The sequence below is a fragment of the Protomyctophum bolini genome, assembly GCF_963924005.1.
Source record: "Protomyctophum bolini genome assembly, chromosome: 11".
In the NCBI taxonomy this organism is placed as follows: Eukaryota; Metazoa; Chordata; class Actinopteri; order Myctophiformes; family Myctophidae; genus Protomyctophum; species Protomyctophum bolini.
In genome coordinates this window covers 14,935,721-14,954,616 of record NC_137872.1, presented here as the reverse complement: position 1 = coordinate 14,954,616, position 18,896 = coordinate 14,935,721, and the positions used below count along the sequence as shown (strand labels likewise).

The 18,896-nt window shown below is 40.8% G+C and overlaps 2 protein-coding genes across 2 annotated transcripts in view; one reads left to right on the top strand and one right to left on the bottom strand.

The window, feature by feature from the left end:
- Positions 1–634: 634 nt before the first annotated feature.
- eps8l1a (EPS8 signaling adaptor L1a) lies at positions 635–11,114 on the bottom strand. Its single transcript, XM_080775855.1, has 15 exons — positions 11,002–11,114; positions 9,567–9,687; positions 9,354–9,412; positions 8,386–8,521; positions 7,352–7,440; positions 6,844–6,918; positions 6,402–6,550; positions 5,773–5,890; positions 4,349–4,407; positions 3,237–3,339; positions 3,011–3,130; positions 2,624–2,759; positions 2,102–2,273; positions 1,376–1,508; positions 635–771 (listed from the first exon to the last, which is right to left on the bottom strand). Exons 2-15 carry the CDS (start codon positions 9,685–9,687, stop codon positions 685–687), a joined length of 1,557 nt encoding a protein of 518 aa, XP_080631981.1. The 5' UTR covers positions 11,002–11,114; the 3' UTR covers positions 635–684.
- Positions 11,115–12,932: 1,818 nt separating this feature from the next.
- slc6a16a (solute carrier family 6 member 16a) overlaps positions 12,933–18,896 on the top strand; it is a 29,425-nt gene continuing 23,461 nt past the window's right edge. Inside the window, exon 1 of the mRNA XM_080776355.1 lies at positions 12,933–13,162. Within this exon, the coding sequence (XP_080632481.1) occupies positions 13,160–13,162 (3 nt within the window). The 5' untranslated portion in view covers positions 12,933–13,159. The remainder of the gene's footprint in view (positions 13,163–18,896) is intronic.

Genomic DNA, 18,896 nt, shown 5'->3' with positions numbered 1-18,896 from the left:
ATTACATGAACATGTACTGTATATAAACAATTTCTTGATCACGTACTCTGTTGATGTTTGTCAAACATTGATGGCATTTACCTTGACCTTGTCGTACTGGATCCAAGTGTCTGCTAATGCAAATACATCAAATAGTGAACACGATTAGATGTTTTGAACGCATACTTATTGTGCGTGATAATCAACCTTTTGTATCTTGGACAGAATTCACTCCTGTCTGATCAATAAATCTTATCTAATCTAAAGGAATTGTTCCCTAGTATCTGCACTGGCACTGTGCCAGTTCTTTTTGCCACTTTATAAATAAGCGCCATGAGAAGGCTTGAAGGTTTCAAAGATGACCTAAGTCTAAAAGAAATGAACTTATATGAACTCACATAACCTCTTTATTGTAAAGGCTATGCGGAATGATCTTGACTTTAGTAAACAGAACAAAGGATCACATGCCGCATTTCAACAGTATACCTGCATGTGTGGTAAAGACATTGAAACCCTCATGAGATCATGATAATTATGTAAATACTAATGTCTGTAGGGAACTGTCACAACTTTATCAGCAATAACTACAACTGTGTCCTCCTGTGTCACATTTGAACTGGTGGGTCGGTGATATTGTTGGTGTCACAGCATTCCCGGTGATTGATTGATTGATATCATCTGGTGGCTCACCGTGGCTGGGAGGTGTCACAGCGCTCCACCCTGTGACTTCACGTCCACCTTCAGTTTTTGCTTCTCCATCACCGCTTCCAGTTCTGTGGCTTTGTGCACATCCTGGAAAAGATGAGAGGAGGATAATGGAACTGAACATGGTTGGATTTACCATAATTCACAATTCACATGGTACTGTGATTTGTTCCTTTACTCAAGTGCATTAAGTAGAGCAAAATGACCCATGTGGTCCTGAATATGGTCAATGCCGTAGAAGCTCACAACAAACTCACAACGCGTTGCAATATTTAGTCTATTTTCAAATAGTCGAAATATAAAACATTGCTGGGGAGTGGGGACCCTCTGGAACCCCCTCAATAACCCCTGGGGGTCCAGACTCCCCAGACCTCACAGTGAGAACCAATGCTTAACACAACCCAGGCACAAACAAAAGTAATATTCTGTGCTCTTCAATGCAAACTAAATCCAACATTCAGCGAAGTCAGGGGGAGCTAGGGGTTCGGCTGTTCACCGGCCTGGGACTCCAGCTGTCAGATGATCACGATGACACAGTCACAGACCTTTACTTGGTCCCTTTGCAAGGTCTGCCTCTTGGCACGAGTAGCAGGCAACAGGCCCATTCAAAGCATTATCTCAGGGTGCAAACACAAGCTTTTAGCCATGCAACTGTGACTTAAACAATGTACACACTTTAGAAGTACTTTACCTCAAGTAAGGACTTCTGTACCATGATCTGACTGTAGACTCTGGCACCCTCTTCTGGTGAGACTGTACGGAGCTCCTCTTTATTCAGAGAGAAAATCTGTGCAGCACTTAAAATACCAAGAAGCTGAATTGTCCTTAACAGAGGGGACAAGAAGAGAAAATGACATTCTCAGGATGAACTGTTTCTTACAAAATAGCAATGTACAAGCCAGGCTTAGAGATAAATATCCATGTAATTGATTGATTTGAATTCAACTAAATGCTCAAACCTGGCAAAAGCTATGATAAATAATTGTGTAAATTGTGTAACAATCATTGCGTAAAATAAATTCCATCCCTTTCCTTGAAACAATGTTTACCTCACTTATTTCATGTTGGTGTAATGATACCAAAGAAGGGGTTCTGTCTAAGATAAATAAAGAAGACATGTTTGTGTGCTAAGTTGCTAACCCTTAAATGGTGGAGAGGTGACTTCACATTCTAAAGCATTAAGACAACATAAGAAAGGTAATAAAATGGTCAAAAGTAGCCTTTCCTTCAATTTCCCTTATGCATATGTAAATGAAAAGGCAGACATCAGAGCTGGTCTAACCACTTACAACTTTCGCCCCCAAAATAGAAGATCTGCTACAAAGCTAACTAACGTGTGCGTTGCTTGTCGATCATATATTTTTGGCGAAGAGATTTTGTGTAGACGGGGGGGGGGGAAACCCAGCAGTAAACTCACTCCTGACTGAAGCCTTTGCCGCTGAGCCAGGCAGCCACTTGGGCAGGGGAGGAGTGGTAGTCCAGCGGGGCGGACGTGTCGGATGTACGCGGTATAACCAGAGGACGGTTTGAGCCTGACTTCCCATTGGCCAGCCGGTGTTGAAGCTCATCATTCACATCATTCATGAGGACTGTGCACAAAAACACGCATACATGCAGAGACAAAAAAAGCACACACATTAACAAACATGGTATCGGTAGGCAGCAATGGCTTTTCAGGCTGCGACCCCTCAAAATAATAATTATGTTGTAATTTATAATTATGTGAACTGGGGACAACCCCACGCTGACAAGCCCAAGAATTGTGGGACATTTAGTTTGACTCAGTTCCACAGATAAATATTGTGAAAAGATGTCGACTCTGTCTTCTATTATTTGACAATTTTGCCAATGTTTGACTTATAGTATAATAGCTGATTTAGCGGTTGAGAACCACTGCACTTGTACTGTACAGTATGTTAGATGTTAATGGGTTCATTACCTCGATCTCCTTCTCCCTGTAGTGTTGTAGAAAGCATGCTGGGACGTCTTAATGCTAGGTGTCCTGTAGAAGGACTGGTGTCATTTGGGCTTGTCGGCGGAAATGAGAAATAAATACTGGATGGAGAAGGCACCTTCTGCAGGGGAAAGACAGGAAAACGACCAACATTTTAGATTTTCTGTTTAATGTCAAAATGAGGCCAAAACAGTATTGCATTGTATAAACAGTTAATTCCTCACTGTTAATTGATAGTACATTTGTAACTCTTTGGTTGTGTACCTTTTGTGTGTGTGTGTGTGTGTGTGTGTGTGTGTGTGTGTGTGTGTGTGTGTGTGTGTGTGTGTGTGTGTGTGTGTGCAGCGCACGTGCGTGTGCGCGTTACCTTACCGGGCTGTGTCTTTCACCATTATTGAGAGCAGACAAAGGCTCCAGGATATTATGGGGCACAAAGCCTATCTGGTCAAAGCGATTCCGACATTTCCACCAGCGCTTTGATGACTCGATTACCTGGAAAAAGAATAGACAGGAAATATGTGTCATTTATCTAATATGTCAAAAGATTCTAATAAATAAAATGAGCGTTGATAACTAATGCTATGAGTGAGATCTATACCTCCAAGGTTTCTCCTTGCAGCACTGAAAGTTCACTGCTGTTCCTGGCCACAAAGTCATAGCTGCAACAGTAGTGTCTCTCGCCCTCCGGTGGTAGACCATTGCTATGATAAACCAAAGATGAATGACATCATTCAAACAGTTTCAACAGTGATACTCAAACTTTTTCATTTCAATGACCCTTATGGGTCCATTTGAGGGTGCATTTGGTTCCTAACAATCAATAATTTAGCTGTGGACTCCCTAGAACACCCTCAAGGACCCTTAGGGGTCCCCAGACCCCACTTTGAGAACCTCTATGTATATAATAGAATCTTTCATATTCACCTCAGACTTTGAACCGATTTGAAAATGAGGTTTGAGATAACGTGAGATTTTATGCCGCAGTTCAGAACGTCTTTGCTAATATAACTTTCTATTACTGTACATAATTCTTACGTATTTGCCAAACAAAGAAACAGTTAACATAAGTCAGCATCATTTATGTATCAATACAGTATGAAATTCTTGTTTAGCAGGCTTATCAACTGGCACAGTATCAGAAGATTAAACAATAAATCAAACAAACCAGTGTTTGAATGCAATCAGTTTGAATCAATTCATCTGAATAACTGTGTGTTTACTCTTGTCACTGTAGCGGGCAACTCCCACGTGTGGACAGTGGTTGATAAGAGTTACATACTCCCACCTACATCTACTGATTGTTTTGCTTTGAGGTGTTTAACCACTTGAAGCCTCACCATACCTATTCTGGGGGGTGGAGGGCAATCGCCGAAAATAGCTAATGTACAAGAATATGTCTTGTAGATCAGCTATTTTCAGCAAAGACGCTCGGTGTAGAGGCAGGGGAATATGAGCGGACCAAGTACGTATTATTGGACATTTTTGAAAATCATCCATGCCCCAAATAAGGATACCTAGTTGAAATAGGTTAAGTCACAAAGACTATAAAATAGGGCGAGGGACATTAGTAAAAATTAGAAGATCTACAAGCTCACAACAAAGGCCCAGTTTACTAAAATCTAGGGGTTTTAAGGGTGGTTAAAGAACAAAAAAACATACAACTCTCCTGTTATTTTCTTCTGCCACTTTCACTGTCTGTCTCTGACTTACAATTCTTCAGTTGTCTGCACAGTGGAGCCGGGCCTCATTGAAGTGTGTCGAGTGTTTTCCTGCAGATTGAGTCACACAGCTGGATTAGCCAACACACTGACAGTGGAGGAAGATGTATTCATAAAACTAGTAATATGTCAGCGTAAAAGTCCTGCATTCAAAATGTTACTCAAGTAAAAGTATCGTACAAAGATAATTCTCAAAATATACTTATATTATTGGATTATGATGCAGTTAATAGTGTTCATAGTTTAATGTTGAACTTTCAAGCTGGTAAAGGGGCAGCATTCATTATTATCTGACTAGATTTAGATTAATAATCTGAAATCTGTCAGATAAATGCAGTGAAGTAAAAAGTACATTATTTACGGCTGAAATATAGCGTAGTATAAGTATAAAGTAGCAAAGTAAAACGTGAAATTCTCACAAGTAAAGTACAAGAACCTCAAATGTTTACTTAATAAAGCTATAGTTTAATAAAGGTACATAGTTTCTTTCCATCACTGTATATTGACCTACAGTACACATCAGAATGAGTTATTCATATATGATTATTATGTGTAATCTTTCTTGTCAGATGTGTTGTGTACAGTGTCTATGCACACAGAATAACTCTTCCTATTTCCGGGCCCCTTCTTTATAGTCCGGCAGCCAGGGTTGTGGGGTGGGAAATTTGGTATATAGTTTTTTTTTTTTGGCCTAAAATATTGTCTATATACATACATTCATGAATCCACTTGCTGACCGGCTGTCGGTATTGAGCAATTTCTTTATAGGGGTTTATATGTGACCATTGACATCCTATATAAGGCAAAAATGTCACATTTTCATTATGCTTTAAAGGGATATTTCACTTTCAAAACAACTTTTGGTATCGTCTACTCAGGCTTATGTGAACACCACAGACAGTTTTTAAGTTGCTTGATTCAGTATTAGATATTTGGTATTAATTTTCGCTGCCCCGCCCCCATCCTATACAAACCCATTGTAGCTTCAAACTCCATTTTAACCATGATAGATTAATCGAAAACACCTCTCCCTTTTTATGGTGACTGATACTGCCCTACGTGAGGGTACATTGGCGTGTACCCTGGTCACATATAACCCCTATTAAAAAGGGGACAGCCAGTCAGCAAGAGGATTCAAGAATGTATGTATATAGACAATATTTTAGGCCAATAAAAAAGACTATACCAAATTTCCCACTTTAAACAAAAGAAGCCTGTCAGCTGCGGACTATTACTTCCTTCACTCTCAGGGTCACAGACCTGTACAAGGCCATTTGGAACCCACTCAAGGTGTAGCAGAGAGCACCCTGACTCAGGAACAGAGCCTAAATTAGTATCATCGGTAACATCTGTGAAGGAAGTAGGGAAGGGGCCCAAGTTCTTTCTAAAATGGAGTGTATGCATAGAGCCCATTACCTCATCAATGACATCCTGTTGGTGCTGTGACTCAATGGGGTCTGAGCTGGAGGCCTGTGGCTGCCACCCATCCAGGAACACAGGTGTGTATGGAGGAACTGACACACTGAGCTGGGAGCTGGCAAACGGAGCAGAGGTGATGCATTGAGAAATTGACAACCTTATTAATTATACACTCGCTCGGGTAGGGCTGGGCAATTATCCAGACATAATATATCGAAACCAATATTTAGAACCAACCACCGATTTTTAATCTAATAATCGAGAAGCAAGCCTACAGTATATCAACATAGACAGCAAACAATTGTAATGGATATCTTTCTAAATCGATTAGTCTGATTAACCACTTGTTCATGTATTATACTTTGTTGTACTGTTGGTGTGTGAAAGAAAATAGCCAAAATAACCGATCCTATCTTGCAGATAGATCTTGCAATCTGCTAACCCTTACAATGAAAAAAATAATTCATAATTGTTCATTAATCATAATCGAGGCAAAGGTTTGAAATAATAGTGATATTGTTTTGAAGTTATAACTTCTTTCAGTTTCATGATAGATATAGACTTTGCTTTAAGTGCTTGTAGCGTAATCAAAGTTGGATGTTACACACACACACACACACACACACCAATGTAAAGTCCAGTGGGGCCCTAGAGACGTCCAGAGTTCCTTTTCTTCTTCGTTCAAATGCTGCTGAAGCAGCGACACGGCACCCTGGGTCAGAGCCGGGCTAACCACCGTTGCCCCCAACTCTGGTCCACCCGTCGTTTTCACCAACTGTGAATGGCAAGCAAAGGAAACACTATATTATAAAATGACATGACAGAATGCATAAAACAAGTCAAATGTATGGATACAGTTAAAGTGCAGAAGACAACATGACAGTGTCTGACGTACGACAGACAGACAGACAGGCAGACAGGCGGGCGGGCGGGTAGCCAGACACAGACACACACACACACACACACACACACACACACACACACACACACACACACACACACACACACACACACACAGACACTGAGGGACACAGACAGCAGAATACTAGACAAAAGGAAATCACTCACCAGTCCAAGAGGGACAAAGACATGATGTAGCAACTCTGGTGAGTTAGGCTCTGAAATGGAAGACTTGAGACGGTCCTGAGAAAAGAAAAGAAAAGAAAAGAAAAGAAAAGAAAAGAAAAGAAAAGAAAAGAAAAGAAAAGAAAAGAAAAGAAAAGAAAAGAAAGGAAAGGAAAATCCACAAAACATTATTTTCATGTTTCATGAATGATTTGATCCTAATTTACTTGAATGACATAAAAATGTCCTGTACAAATGCCTTGATAATTAAAAGAATCACACCCGTGTGCTCTTGTCATTATATGTCATCATACATCATCTCATTCTGGCCAATCAAAATTTGCGTCCTCACTTTTGTTTGTGTTTACACAGACCCTCAAAGCTGGACATAGGAGGGGCTGGCGCCCCTCAAAAAGTGAGAAGCAAACCTGGCAAACCAAGTTGTATGTCCTGTATTGTTTGATTGACAGTAGAAAATAAGTGTCATCTCTGAGGACTAATCTCTGCTCACCAAAAGGCTGAGGGAGTATTTGATTTTCTGAAAGATGTCCACAAATTCCTCCTGCGGTGGAGGGCTTGCCTTCAGCATCAACAAATCATCTGCATAAAGGAAAGATGAACCACTATTGTTATAATCAATGCAACTGTGATTTTGATGATTTAAAACAATGCAATGCAAGTGAGTCGAATTAAGTAGTAATTGTCTCCACTCTCAAATTCCACTCACTCACGCCCGCAAGCACACACGCACACACGCACGCACACAAACCAACCAACCAGGCCGGCTCAAATATTTTATGTCAAGGGCCCCCTCAAAATACGGTAGAGATATCTAATGCCATACAACACAATCTATTGTGTTATATGGCATTGAAAATATGTTTTGAGTAAAATTCCAGTGGAACTCCTAAAGCACCTGTTCGTTCCTTCCTTATAAGGCTACTGGTCGCCCCTAACAGGGTGGCATAGGAAGACAGAGTTGATCCTATATTACAAACATAAAAAAATCACAGCCGTGTGAAGTGAGGGGCACTCTTATCATCGTACATCATCCATTCATTGTCAATGGGAATCTGTGTAGGACAAAGATAGCCGATTTACTCATTTACATATGACGTAAATTCTCCATGCATTGTCAATGGGAATTTAATGTTTGTGTAAGACATAAATCTACACTATAGCTGAATATAGGAGGGGCTAGCCCCCCTCAAAAAGTCCATAGACTTAGCTGCCATATGATGGCGCTGGAGGGGCTAGTGCCTCTCAAAAAAATACCTCAACATTGTACTTAACTTGAGTACAGTACTTGAGTACATATACTTAGTCACTTTGCTTGGGGTGACTGGATTGATTTCTTGCCAAGACATTCACCCTGTACAAGAGCAGAATCATAGAAACACCTGTCACACCTGTAAGGCTAAGGGTAATCAGCAGGAAGCCTAATGGCTCATTTATACTCGGTTGCACCCTGTGTCACATGTTTTGGTGCACGGCACCGGCACGCAACTAAACATAAATGACCCTGAAGTCATTAGTGACACTTACCATCCTGGCTCTGTTTTTTCTTGCTTTTTTTGCTTCTCTTCTTGTCCCTCTGGTTGAGGACACTCTGAGCATCGGCTGTTTGTTGCAAGCGTCCCATGAACCTCTCCACATCGTCAAAACAGTGATTCAGGAGTTCCTAGAGTAGGATTTATAAAGTATACTGTAGGTTGTGCTGTTCGGAATGTAGCCTACGAAGTAGCAAAGTAATACTTTTATATACATTTTTAAAGCAACAACAAAATAACATGACAATTTTACAAACTGATTGAGGGCATTGCTTAAAGAAACCAGATGTTTTGCAGTGGTTCCTACATGTTGTGCCGGGTCAGACTGGGGTGCCGGACCGTGAGACAAGTCCAGTTGTGCATTGGGATTTTGTGGCAACTACACGTTATTTTTGCAATATATACGTACAAATATACAAAAATAGATGATTTAGTAAATAAAATTCAACATTTATAGTGATAACATAATTATGCCTTGAGATTTACATTTTCTGTTTGGTATACACGAAAGGTTTGTGAGGTACCCTCTCCACCCACTCAGCTAGGGCCATCCCCAAACATCAATGTAATTGATCAATTGATCAACTTAAGAGTTAATTTGGTGATGTTACTGTGTTTGTCTTTTTAAACATTTCAGCAGAGTGATTACGGTAGTTCATTATGGGGATACAGTATAATGCTGCATCAAGCATGTGATGTGATACAAGGTAGGTCTATATACACTGTGGCACACATGCATTCTCTCTTTTTTTCAAGTCAAATTTCTCCCTTGGGAGACAGAATAAAGAAACCTTGAACTTGAACCTTGTGCGCACATGCACACACACACACACACACACACACACACACACACTGAGACACACACACACACACACACACGCACACACACACACACACACACACACACACACACACACACACACACACACACATGTGGCGCACCAGTGTCATGCAAATACATACCACTTCTCTTTCTGCATTCAGTGTAGATGTGTGTTTCAGCTCGCCACTGTCGCCATTCACTGACATGTAGAAAATAAAATAGTCATGAATATTCAAATCAATTAATTTACATAATTAACATCATCAACTGCTCATTTCAGTCCTAGTTCTCAAACACACACACACACACACACACACACACACACACACACACACGCACACTCATGAACATACCTTTTTGTAAGCTTGTATAGACAGGCATGATCCCAGTAGGAAGCGCCTCACCCGGATTACCTATCATGACTCGGATACCTGAAGGCTTCCTGGCAACCGGTGGAGGACAGCTTGCAGACATCTATTGTGTGTGTGTGTGTGTGTGTGTGTGTGGTGGAGGGAGTTGGACAGATGAATATAAAAATAGAAAAAGCATGTACGTCTTTGCACAATCAGAGGAATGTGAGGGAAAACATCACAATACTTGTCATAATGACTAAGTTAATTTAAGGTCTATAGAAAGCATTTTGGGCATATGATCACAAATGTTATAAATTAAACCATATATTGATGATGAACCAACCCCAGAACTTTGCTGTTCTCATGTACAGCCAACTTTGTGTACAGTAACCTAATATCTGTGGTAATTGTATGCACAGGACTTTGAGAAGCAATGGTATACTGCTGCTACACACATTTCCTACAATATTTAGTACATATTCATGTAATATGAAGATATGTCTGATAAAACCTGCTCTGCAGACAAACAAAACCTTAGCAGTATAAACAAATCACAGACCGATACTGCCATATTCCCCCCAGTGGGGTGGTAAGAATGTGGCTTGACATCTTGTGCGTGTGTGCGCATCAGCGCATGTGTGTGTGTGTGTGTGTGTGTGTGTGTGTGTGTGTGTGACATACAGTGTGTGTGACATACAGTGTATGTGACATACACAAAGAGTACAGGAAAAACCACTGTAAGAGATTGATATGCACTATACAGGTCATAACATCATTGCATAATCCCACACCACCACTTACTGTAGCTAAATTCAGATTTTTGAGGGCCTCCATTCCCTCCAATACGTCTTTCTATCCATGTATGCTATGCCCTTCTTTTCCCCTTAAACCCTACTGACCGGGGTCCCCCAGGGCTCTATACTTGTACTCCTACTTTTTACCCTCTACAGTCTACACCTAATGTTTGCTGAAAGGAGCCAATCTATGAGCTGAGACGGCCCGAGAGCTTGTAAATTGACTATTTTCGCCAAATATTCACCTACTATGACATGACCAAAATAGGGGACGATAAGGTTCTAGTGTAAATGACATATTGACCCAAATGTACCTGGTCCATTTGGGCACACTGATGATTTTACTATCTTCACAAACGTAATCCACTAACTACAAAATGTACACACGGCAATAAGGTAAAAAAATACAAATAAAACATCAGACAATCTTATTGTTAAGGCAGTGAAACAAGAGAGGTGTCACACTATCTGACTAGTAGAAGCGTTAACAACAATGTGATTTGTCTTCACTCTGCAACACATATCTGACAGGAGACGGCTGACACACATACAGGTGTATCATTCTCCCTCTCTCTCTCCCTTTCTCTCTAGTTAAACAATAAACAATGTTAAAGCATGTAGGCCTACTGCAATCACTGTACCTTTCAGCGTTGTTTGAGTCCACAGCACAAATAGAATCCAATCCGCTCATTGACTTGTAGTATGTGCACTGAGCTTAGCTGTTTACTCCACTACGTCCCACCTTCTTGAGATATGCAGGGAGGAACGAGAAAAACGAGTCTCACTCTCCCTCTCTGACACAATCTCACCCTCCCTCTCTCTCCCCTGCATCAATAAAGAGCCTGTCCTTCTGTGACACAGAGTTTCTCTAAATGACAGCCCATGGCTTCTGCCAAGGGTATGATGTGATCGGTATCAGATACCATTCCAGAAATGCAAGTCTCCCTTTAACACCTCCACCTTCATAGGTTCTGGATGAGCAGGCTTCCAATGAAAGGTATGAACGTGTTTGACATAGGGTGTTGCTCTATACAGTAGATTGAAAAATGTGGATAGAGATATTATGGTTATGATCAATGGATCTCTACCATATAGAAACCACATATTCAGTGTAAAGGGGGAAATTGAAAATTGTGCACCATGTAATTTATGAGTGTAGATACACACACTGAAATATATTGATAATTAACAGTGGCACGGACACACTAATAACCAGATATACAATGCAGAGACAGGGACACATTTCCAGTATAGCCTACTGTAGGCCTCAGGTCATATCACTCTCCACACTGATTGATAAATTGCAACTCAATTTGTGACACAAAAAAAGAAGAACATATTGGTGGCAGTTGGCTCTGCAATCTACTGTAAGTATTTATTCAAGGTTGATGGTCAACACTGTATCTCTGATAAAAGTGAGTCAATGCAAAAACAATGTGCATTAGGCTTTAGGCAACACCTTTTGGAACACAGATAAAATGGTAAAGTTTTAGTTTGTCCTGGATTTGTAGCACAGCTGCGCCCTCTGTTGGACTTGCTATGAACTGTTTAGATGAATGCTTAGATTTGGAGGTTTGAACATAAAGCATGATCATTTATTTCCAATTTCCCCTCATATAAATATATCCTAAATATTAGGTATATGTCTACTTACTTCTGTCACCCGCTTTGATTCTTCCACACGTTTGAACTTTGAACTCGCATGGGCCCTGTAACCGTTTCTGATACAAGCGCAGTAAGAAGATGATGCATAATAGATAATAGATACTATTAATAATAATTGGTAGTCTTTGCGCTTGCCAAATAGAACAGAGCTGAGAAGGCGTCGCATCCGTGTTGTTTGATGTGTTCTTTTTGGCAAGCGACAGTCCTCCTCGTGGGAAGTATAAACACAAGGCGTGCACGTAGGTGGGGTTACGTGGGCTGGGCGGGGTGGAGAGGAGAGACTCAGGGAGGGGAGCCAACAACATCATTCCTGCTGCGTGAAAAGTTAATAATAATAATAATAATAATTATAATAATAATAATAATAATAATAATAATAATAATAATAATAATAATAATAATAATAATAATAATAATAATAAGAGGAATAAGAAGAAGAAGAAGAAGAAGAAGAAGAAAAAGAAGAAGAAGAAATAAGCAACGAAAGTCAATGCGTGGGAAATGTGTTATTTATTTCTAGACTAATATCGATGTAATAAATAAATATCCTCGAAACACAACAAAGCATGCATTCATAATCATAGCCCTAAAACTGTGTAAAACCCACGATTGGCGTGTGGGCGTTAAAAAAAAAACATGCAATTCTATCGTAAAACATTTTGCCTAAAATCACTGAAGTTGTAAAACTGTTTTTCCCCCCTTGGTTAAGTTTTTGTTTTGTAGTGTGTGTGTGTGTGTGTGTGTGTGTGTGTGTGTGTGTGTGTGCCAGTCAAATCCACACTGCATGAGTGCGTGGTCGTGGTGGGGCACAGGGGCAGGGCGTCAAAAGTTAAGACGCAACACCCCCATGTCTCCATTGGCCCTGGGTTTCATCTCAGTTTACACAGATTGACGACAGCAGTTCGGTGGTCCCGTCCGGCTGCAGCTCAACAACGTGGCGTTAGTTAGTTAGAGGTCCACTACTACTAGACTTCTGTTGACGTGCAGTAGTAGGCCTATACACAAAATAAAAGTAAAGACAATACACAAACTTCTCTGCTAAATCGGTGTAACGGGAAGGAGAGGGACTGGGAGTGGTGGGAAGCGAAGCCAAATCCAGACCACTGGAAATTGTATCCCCTCTGACGACTCAACATGGTACGTTTATGTATCCTAACTTTGACACATATGGTGCGCATGTTCATGATTGTTTTCTAAATAGTGTGTCCATCGTGCAGTTACGTACACGTTCTAATTCCATTGCTTTTCTTGATTGATGGGATTGGAAACGTGATGGAATGGAAACAACATTTCCCAATAACACGTGAACACACATTTGACAAGGAACTCTGTGTATTATTGTAAAAGGTCACATCTAGGTTGCGTTTATTATCTGTTGGCTTGAGTGACTTCATGTCTCCTAGACTCCTACATCACAATATGTTATTTTGGTGTTGTTTTCTTTGTGCTACTAAAAGCCCACGACTTATTTTATGCTTAAAAACTCAGCTGCATTTTAGTGCAATGTGAGGTTTTTCTCCAATAGTTTATTTTAATTGTTTTCAAATTTCAAAATGGTTTAATTATCTATCAAAAATAAAATGTAACGGCGTGCGGTAACTGTTTTGGCAATGCACACACCAGACATCACTCACACCAGGGGCTCACAGTCGCACAGCCAGTATCATACTGTCATTGCTGAGAGTTTATTGTAAAGTCTATTATGCAATACTCCGTGTGGGGGTACGACAGGGGGCTGAGGGGGCACTGCTACTAGTGAAAGTGAATGTTACTGTTGTCGATGCATCAGTGGAGAAAGGGCTGTAGTGTACAAGGCTTACAAAGATGCAGTAGGCTGCCTACACATGATGTAGGCTACATCAGGTCTACTCCATTTTACTATAACACGTGTGTGCGTGTGCGTGTGCGTGTGTGTGTGTGTGTGTGTGTGTTTGTGTGTGTGCGCGCGCGCGCGCGTCCTATACCTCCCTAATGTTTTCGTTAACTTGTGCTACTGCTAATGTGTTTGTTTCTATTTCATTGGTATTATATGCAAATTATCGGCGGTTTATGTTCGTTCAGTGATAGCGATAGCCCACCTTTATAACAATTATGTTGTTATAGGGCAGGGGTAGGCAACCTGTGGCTCTAGAGCCACATGTGGCTCATGTGGCCCTCTCCCGTGGCTCCCAGTTGCTTGGCAAAGAAGTATGAAAAGGAATAAGAGGTTTTCTTTTGCTTTTCTTTTCTTTTTTTTCTTTTTTACATTTAATCATAATTTATTATTGAATTTGTAGTAGCCTAGGCATAAAGTTATTCTTTCATTTTGATATGTTGCAAAACAATGTTGCCTATACACTTGATAAAAATCAGAATCAAATTTAATGAAGGAAAATAGAATAGAAGAATGTATTCATGATAAGACATCTATGTTTGTTTTCACCACCAATGCTGCTGGCTTACTGGTACAGTATACTTGACATGCTTTGAGAAATTAGCACACAAATAATTAAAGTTTGCTTTATTAAAGCAAACATATTTTGCGGCTCCAGATAGAATTGTAATACGTTTTTGGGACAAAAATGGCTCTTCTGATAATAAAGGTTGCCTACCCCTGTTATAGGGGCACGGTGGCACAGTCGGTACTAATGCTGTCGCCTCACAGCTAGAAGGTCCTAAGGGCATGTTCTCTCCTCTGCGTCATCAGTGCCCATACCCGAGGCGGGGTTGGCGAAAGGGCCTTTCTGTGTGGAGTTTGCATGTTCTCCCGTGTCCCCTAGGGGTAGGTACCCTCACAAAAACATGCCGTAATCCTGGTCTCTATACTGCCTCCCCCTGGCAAGCCAGGGCTCCTGATGGAGAGGAAAGGAACTGGTCGGAATAACGTGTTCCTTCCACACGCTACGTCCGGCCGGGGAAACTCCTCTGTCAGGTGAAAAGAAGCAACTTGGACTCCTCATGCATAGAAGGAAGCATGAGGTCAGTCCACTGCCCCCAAGTTGGCAGAGGATTACATTAGATAATTGACACTGGGTGAAAAAAGGGGTTGCAAAACCGTGGGATAAAAATATTGTTGTTGTTTTCTGGATTGTATTGGAGTTTATGGGAGGATTAATATGGAATGATTCGTATTTTATGGAGCGTGGTAGTGAAATTATTTGTTTAATAAAATAGAGGTAACAATATTTTGCTTTCATTTGCTGTGAAATTCATTTTTTTAATATTGCATATTATGGAATGGCTATCAAGAGGATTCAAAACAGTTTTTTGCTTCCGAATTTTCCCCCTACCTTTATTCTGGAGCACTACAATGTGTTACGTTACCATGCTTTTTATGAATGTTCTCGGGTTTAAAAGAACACGCCCATAACACGCCCCCTCGCTATTGTAAGTTTTTCTGTTCAGTACAGTAAGTACACATTTTACATGTTTGGTTTAAATATTGCGAAACATATCACTGTCCAAACAGTATGGATGGAGTACTCTATAGTCAATAGAATATATGGTCAGGCTAATATATCTGCGCAGTTCGAGATGCTGCTAAACTTTTTACACATTATGTGCTTTAATTTATTGCCTCTTTATTGCCTCTCTACCTCCAACCAGGTAACATATGTTTGGTGCTATAGGGACCTGATGGAGAGAGCTTTAACAAGGATGTGGTTGTCTAAATTCGTTTCACTACAGTGGCAGTATATTACAGGCAAGACAATTTGCATGGAAAGACAATGTGACAGACTGTACAGCGTTTTCAGACATGCCCTCCTTGGCAGTAAAGATTCTGGTAAGATGATGCGGGCCCTAAATCGAAGCCATGATGTGAAACAGTGCTATTGATGTGCTATTGATAATTGAGGATTATGATTACATTGTGTTCCCTTTCAGTTAATTCACTATCATGAGACACAGGCTTGGGCACATCTCCTGAAAAGTTAGATGTTCATACCACAGAGGTGCGGCAAGCAGTGTTGCCAACTCTCATGACTCACCTCCAAAAACAAGCCAAAATCACTAGATCCCATTGCGAAAACAAATTGCAGATCAGCAATATTTTGGCCAATGTTACCCCCAGAATTGGGATACTGGGGTTCAAGTGGTTAATAAATGGTAGATTGTGGCGGAGGCACCAACCTGCTCATTGGGAGTAGTTAAGAGTTCGGTGTCTTTCTCAAAGACACTTTGACAATAATCCAGGGTGAGCCAAGGATCGAACTGGGAACCTTCTGATTCGCAAACCACTGCTGCCCCATAGTTGTCAATAGTTAGCAAACTCACTCACAATGCAGAGCTTGTAGATCAGCTATTATCAAAAAGGTACGTTTACTTTGATAATATTTTGATTGGCAATACCTTTGTATTTAACTCAAGTCAAATGATGAATATAGGCCTTTTACTTGTAACAGATTACTATTGTGGTATTGCTACTTTTACTTAAATATAATATCTGAGTACTTATTCCACCACTGTTCAATACAAATCACATCTAGCCTACATTGTTGAGCCTTGAGTATGAAGCAGGGGTGCCAGATTACACCAGGACGTGGATGTAAATTAAGGGGAATAAAGAGAAGGAAGCACTCTTCTTTTTAAATCAAAAACAGCACTGTGAAAGGGGCACGGTGGCACAGTTGGTAGTGCTGTCGTCTCGCAGCTAGAAGGTCCTGGGTTCGATTCCCGCTCGGGGCGCTGTGGGTGCTGGCGGCGTGTTTCCTCCTCCGCGACAACAGTGCCCATACCCGAAGGCGAGGTTGGCGAAAGGGCCTTTCTCCCCGTGTCCCCTAGGGTAGGTACCCTCACAAAAACATGCAGTAATCCTGGTCTCTAAACTGCCTCCCCCTGGCCAGCCGGGGCGCCTGATGGAGGGGAAAGGAACTGGTTGGAATAACATGTTCCTTCCACGCGCTACGTCCAACCAGGGAAACTCCCCCCTGTCAGGTGTAAAGGAGCAACTTGGACACTCAAGCATGAAGGAAGCATGAGTTAAGTCCGTTGCTCTCCCCAGGTTGGCGGAGGGTGTGTAGAGCCCAGGATCACATTAGATGATTGACAATGTGTCGCATTGATGCATTGATGGATCGGCTATTTTCAAATGGAAATAACGAAATGAATAGGGCTGAAGAGGTTAAGTATCGACCAGAGCTCGACAGTCTCTACTAGTGTCGCTGATTGTCTTCAACATATAATTCCTAATCTCACAAATTGCTTGTATACAGTGAGTATAGAGTTCTTCCATGGTTAGTTGGTACTACTTTAATGCTAGCCTTTTCTGTCTGAACAGCTACCTCTCAGCTTGGCGAGCCTGCCTTGATAATTTGTTCAGCAGTCAGCCTTTAACATTGTTAATGTTTTTTTTTTGTTATCAAATGTTTTTTTTATTAAAGACAAAAAATCACAATAAGATACGTTAACATCATGAATGACTAAAGAAAACAAGAAACAAAAAACACAAAAACAAACAATCCCACCCACCCCTCCCCCCGAGACCAAAGATGCCAAAAAATGTCAGTACTCTTACTACTGTGCAAATGGGAACAAAAAATAAATAAATGAATGAAAATAATAATAACAATAATAATAATGATTAAATCATGCCCGTAACCAAATCTGCAATATTAGACCAAATCTCGATGTTTTCCTCTTTTGCACCATGCAATCTTGCTGTAGACATTTCTAGATAAATGATATCTAGAAAGGTCAAAGCCCATTGGCGAAATGACAATGTATGAGGCGGTTTCCAGCGCGAAGCAACCATCTTCTTTGCGGCTGTTACGCCAGCAAAGAAGACACGAATACGGGTATTATTTAATAGCAACTGGGATACGTCATTTAATAAGAATAGAGATGGGGAGGGTGTGATGTTAATTTGTAGTATAATCGAAAGTTTAGCAGCAACCAGATTCCAAAAAGTGAGGACATCCGGACACTCCCACACCATATGAAAGAATGTACCTATGGTGTTCGGAGTGCAGAAAGTGCAGTTATGGTTATTTAAAATCCGCATAGCACACAATCTGCGGGGAGTTAAGTATGTCCGATGAACAAAATTTAGATGAATTTGCTGATGATCAGGATTCCTAGAAGATAGGGCAACATTAGACCACACTGTATCCCAGCTCCAATCTGGATCTAGATTTGGTATGTCATTCCTCCATACAGTATCGACAGCCAAGGTCCCATAACTAGATTCTAATAAATAATCATACAATATGGAAACAAAACCTCTTGACCTAACATCACAGATAAGTCTATGCAAAGGGTGCATTGCAAGGGGGGTCTGCCATGGAACCCCGTATGTCCTCATGGCAGTTCTCAATTGTAGATAGAAAAAGAAAGAGTTACCAGGCAAGTTAAAAATATCACATAAATTCTGGAAAGAACGTAAACCATTGACATCAAATAAATCACCCAAAGTATGAATCCCCTTGGAACTCCATCTGGGAAAACGAATAGGACGATTGTCCAAAAGCAAACCATCATTGTTGAACACTGGGGAAAACGAATTCCATTTCAAATCAATCTTGCGCAATTTTTCAGCCGCTCTCCATACTGTTACTAACTGAGAAATGATTGGCCCAAAGCGAACTTTGCATTGATTATTCGTTATGTTTGAATAGATCAGATCTCTCAATTCAACAGGATGAACCAAACTCTCCTCAAGCTCTCGCCAACAGACTTTTATAGTTGAGTCGAAATATCTTAAAAGGGGGCGAAGAGTGAAAGCCCAATAGTATAATTTGAAGTTAGGCAACGAGAGACCGCCATCAGCTCTGGCCCGCTGTAACAAGGAAAGTTTGAGACGTGGGCGTTTCCTATTCCACACAAATTTAGATATAGCAGAATGAATCTTAGTCCAATACTGTGCTGGCGGTGGCAGTGGGAGCATAGAACTAAC